The sequence below is a fragment of the Chrysochloris asiatica genome, unplaced genomic scaffold (genome assembly GCF_000296735.1).
Source record: "Chrysochloris asiatica unplaced genomic scaffold, ChrAsi1.0 scaffold00038, whole genome shotgun sequence".
Taxonomy (NCBI): Eukaryota; Metazoa; Chordata; class Mammalia; order Afrosoricida; family Chrysochloridae; genus Chrysochloris; species Chrysochloris asiatica.
Window position 1 is genome coordinate 8,526,478 of NW_006408556.1, and position 5,148 is coordinate 8,531,625.

General features: G+C 40.7%; 1 protein-coding gene across 2 annotated transcripts in view; it reads left to right on the forward strand.

Annotated features, from left to right (window-relative positions):
* Positions 1 to 5,148, forward strand: part of DNAH8 (dynein, axonemal, heavy chain 8) — a 391,134-nt gene that overhangs the window by 26,460 nt on the left and 359,526 nt on the right. For both annotated transcript variants that reach the window (XM_006860428.1, XM_006860427.1), the window contains one exon: positions 206 to 319. In XM_006860428.1, the coding sequence (XP_006860490.1) occupies positions 206 to 319 (114 nt within the window). The remainder of the gene's footprint in view (positions 1 to 205; positions 320 to 5,148) is intronic.

Genomic DNA, 5,148 nt, shown 5'->3' on the forward strand with positions numbered 1-5,148 from the left:
TGTAAAACTAATGTTCTCCCATGTAAACTATCACATAATTCACAATAAAACATTTAAGAAAAAAAAAAAAAGAAGTTATTTAAGGGAGAAGCAGGTTCAGCTATAGCCTAGACACAGGGGTGAAGATAGTTTGAATTTCCTAAATACACTTTAGCACTTTGAAATCTTTGGATGATGAATAGAATTCTTGTACATTTTTTCTTAGAACTGGCGTGACTTGGATGCCAGAATCACTGATACAGCAAATGAATCAAAAGACAATGTCAGATACTTGTACACGCTGGAAAAAGTATGTCAGCCTCTCTATAACTATGACCTAGTAAGTATGCTTTAAAAAAAGGCGGCTTTTAAGATGAACTTGTATGATTAGTGCATTAAAAAATAATCTGAATGTGGGTATATTAGGAAGAATTTAGATGGCAAAAAGTTACTGGAAAGATAATCCTATCATATATATAATGAAATAGAAATATTTAATATTTTAACTTATGTTTGGTATATAGCATTATCATAAGTATGACATCGTTCCTGAATTAGGCAAAGCAAATGCATTAGTTATCTATTGCTGCATAGTGAATTACCCCAGAATTGAGTCACTTAAAGCTATAAGCATTTATTAGATCACAGTTTCTGTGGGTTAGGAATCCAGGTGCAGCTGAGCTGAGTCCATCTGCTTCAAGGTCTCCCATGAGGTTGTGGGCAGACTGTCAGTGGGGCTCTGGTCTCATCTGAAGGGACGTCAATCAGGGGAGGATCCCCTTCTGAGCTCACTAATGTAGTTGTTGACATGCCCCAGTTCCTTGCCACAGGGGCCTCTCCATAGGCAGTTCCCTTCCCTTAGGGGAAAGGATCCAAGAGAAAATGAGAGAAAGTGCCCAAATTGGAAGTCCCAGTCTTTCTGTAATCTCATCGTGGAAGTGGTATTTTATCACCTCCACTATATTCTGTTCATCAGAAGCAAGTCAGTAAGTTCAGCCTGTGCTCAGGAGGATGGGATTGTATAAGAATATGAATACCATGATGGTGAGGGTCTTTGGGAGTTACCTAAGAGGCTGCTTACCAACAGTAGATACTTCCCAGTGCACATATCAGAACACCAAAACCCCTGATGGCATAGTGACTTTGCCAGAGTCACTTAGCTCCTAAGTGACTCAGGATGGAACCCATCTTTGAATTTCCAGCCTGCTGTTTCTTATTTTTCTCATAATAATTCTATAGATGAAGTCCTGGTGTGGCGCTGTGGGTTAATGCACCAGACTGAAAAGCCATTTGAAATGCATGGTCGGTGGTTCAAGCTCACCAGCTGCTCCTCAGAAACCCTATAGAGGGTCACTATGGGTCAGCACTGACTCGATGGCAACAACAATAATTCTATAGAGTTCCTTTAAATTTTTACTTTTCTTACTCTAAAAATTGTTTTAATTTTTTAGTTCATAAATTCTCTAGAATGTCATATTTTATGCAAAATAGGAAAGTTGCATAAGGCCATCTAGTCTTTCTATTCTTTCTTTGGGCTTCTGGTGTGGCATTGTAGGATGAGCGTAGGACTGCAAGGTCTGTTTGAACCACAAAGTCAGTGGTTCAAAGTCACCCGTCACTCCTCGGAAACCCTATACTGCATCACTTAACAACTATTTTTTCTTTAGATAGAGACGGGAAGTCTAGGTAAGTAAGTGAGACCATGTTGCTGTTGTTAAATGCCAATGAGTCAATACTGACTCAGAGTGACCCTGTACAGGGTTTCTGGGGAGTGACTGGTGACTTTGAACTGCCGACCTTGTGATTAGCAGTCCAGTTCTTATCTTACAGCACCACACTCCTAAGTGGGACCCTAATACAGTGTTTAAAGAGCCCTGGTGGTATGTTGTTGTTATTGTTAGGTGTCATTGAGTTGGCACTGACCCATAATGACCCTATGCACAGCAGAACGAAACACTGTCCCGATCCTGGACCAACCTCACTACTGCTGCCACTCTTGAGTCCATTGATGCTGCCACTTGGCCAATCCATCTCGTTGCGGGTCTTCCTCTTTTTATCTGACCCTCCACCTTACCAAACATGATATCCTTCTCCAGCGACTGGCCCCTCCTGACAATATGTCTGAAATATGAGAGATGAAGTTTGGCCATCAGAGGAGCACTCTGGCTGCACTTCTTCCAAAACGGATCTATTGGTTCCTTTGGCAGCCCATGACACTTTCAATATTCTCTTCCAACACCATAACTCAAAAGCATCAATTCTTCTACCGTCTTCCTTATTCACTGTCCAGCTTTCACATGCATATGAGGTTACTGAAAATACCATGGCTTGGGTCAGGCTCACCTTAGTCATCAAGCTTACATCTTTGTTCTTCAACACTTTAAAAAGGTCTTGTGCAGCAGATTTGCCTAATGCAATACGTTGTTTGATTTCTTGACTGCTGCTTCTGTGAGTGTTGGTAATTGTTACAAAACGTATACCTTTACAATTGTGACAGTTGCAATTAGTCATGGTAACAATTACTCACTATTGAATCATCCGAATCTTATCCCCATCTCTTTTCACCAGACCCATCTAGACAAGATGAAAACTATTCAGTGGGGACTCTTTCCTCACACACTTTTACACTAAGCTCCCCCTTGAAACTTTGTAAGCCAGTCACTTTGTGCCTTTATCGTCCCCTCATTTTAGGTAGCCAATGTCTGAGTTGCCCATCCTTATCAACCCAGTGTACAGACTCCTTCTCTCTCTGTTGGTATTTAGAGTTACTACCTCCATGAGTATAGGTCAGGTTATCAAATTGTGGCAATTTACCCTTGTTTCCATTATCAAAAATTGTTTTGTTTTTGTAATCTCCTTCTAGTCAAGTTCTGATTATCAGGCCATCCAGGCTAGTTCACATGGGTACTGTCTGCAAATTTGGGTGTTCTTGTGCATCTCCTCTCACTTCATATCAGCTGGATGCTTCACTCTCAGCTCTAGCCCTCTGTGGCTGTGTCCTTGTCCATGGGCTCAGGTGTCTTCAGGTCTCACCACACTTTGGACCAACCAGCTCTTCCTCTTCTCTCTCTCATCCGCAGGTCAATGGGAGTCAATGGAATGTGGTTGAACTCAGCTCATTTCTTTAATGCTGCCTTTCCCTGTCTTCCACTCACCAGTAGACCAATGGGGTCGCCAGCAATCTTACATGCCTGCTCATGTGTTCATACACTTTGAGTTTCAGTCTTAGAGGGGGGTTTGTTCTGAAGGAACTTGATTGCTTGCCTTGGTGGTTTCCCAGCAAACAACTTGCTTATTCTTGTAGTAGCCAGTCTTAGTGACATTTTTGTTTTGGGTTTTTCCTGATGTTCTTTCTTTGAAGATGTATATTCTGTCACTCTAGCTGATCCAGGCCGGTCTGCTTGTCCTTTCTAGTGGGAATGTCCCACCTCAGAAGGTTCTGGATAGGACTCAGGATTCCATCTAAGGTCCTATATTCTGCAAAGGCTTTGCAAAAGGCCTGTTTCACTGCGCAAGTTCTAGAACCCCTTTTAGGTATTCCAATCAGTTATAGGCTGAAGATGGTCTTACAAGTTTTCTGTAATCATGTTTCCCGACATTCTTTTCTATCCCACTCAAGTGTCTATTTTACAATAGTAGGCAAGGGAAACTAATATTCATTAAGACAGTCAAGCATCTTAGTATTATCTCCCCTCTTCAAACTATGCCTAGATCCCCATATCACAGAGCCCTGTTGTTCAAAGGTAGAGCATGCATTACTATTTATCTCTGTCCCATTTAACCCATGCAAACCTATCTCATTGCTCCCCTATCTAGCTTGTTCTTCCACCTCCTCCAGCTTCTTGTATTGCCTTCCCCAACACCTGAACTGTGATGTGTCTGCCCTTATCCTTGCTCTATCATCACCTCCCTCCACCTTCCCCTAAACCCCCCATTCCATCCCCACTGTTGTGGTTACCTTATATTCCATTAACTTTTCCCTCTATTTAAGACAGTCTACTTTATCCTGTAATCTACCTGACCTTCTCATTATCTGGATCTCTGTTCCTATGTGTTTACCATCTTTCACATTGTAATTGTTTTGATCATAGACTGACCTCCCAGATCCTCTAAATTTGTTCTTACAGTTTTATTCTGTTCTCAACATTTCCATTTGTTGACTGAGTTCTGGGTGATGCTGTCACGTATGTCAATCTCTGGTTGTTGTCTGTTCTTGTTGGTTCTCAGACCACAGAACACGCTTTAGAATGTTTTTCATTGCAGGGTTGGCCTTGGCAAAAATTCCTTAGCTTCTGTTTATCCTGGAATATTTTGATTACACCATCATATTTGATTGACAGCTTTCCTGGGTAGAGGATTCTTGGTTGGCAGTTTTTTTTTCTTTCAGGTTTTTATATACGTCTCCCCATTGCTTTCTTGCTTGCATGGTTTCTCTTAAGAGATTGCGCTTAATCTGATTTGCTTGCCTTTGTATGTTACACTGCTCTTTTCCCTAGCTGCTCTCAGGATTCTGTCCTTACCTTTGATTTTGGAGAGTTTTTTATTATATGTCTTGTTGATTTTCTTATAGGGTCCGTCCTTCCTAGGGTTTTTGAGCTTCTTGAATGCTTATCTTTTCATTTTTCAGGATGTTAGGGAAATTTTCTTCCAGAAGCTCTTCAAATGTCTCTTCTGTGGACTTGTGTGATTCTTCCTGTTCCAGAATGCCAGTAATTCTTGTTACTCCTCTTCATGTTGTCCAACATGAATCTTAGACCTTCTTCAGAATTTTTTATCCTTTTTTTCTGCTTGTTCATCTATCTTAGAAGTATTTAGAGATTTATCTTATAGCTCACTAGTTCTGGCTTACATCTCTTCAATTCTACTCCTTTGCTCTTTCAGTGTATTGTCTATTTCTGACATTCTATTAATAATTGTTTTGAATTGTTTCCAATGCTGTATCTTTCTTACTTGATTGTTCCTGTAGCACTTTCTGGACTTCTTCCTTGTTTTTCTCAACTCCATTGTAAAGTGTTTTGATACATTTTATAATCATTTTTCTGAATTCCTTCTCAGGCATTTCCAGAGCTTGGCCTCCTTCCAGTATGGAGTGTAGGTCTATCTCCAGGTCTTTTGTCTCAGTCACTTTATCTCATTTCTGGGCATGTGCTGATATGATTATCATTTTTC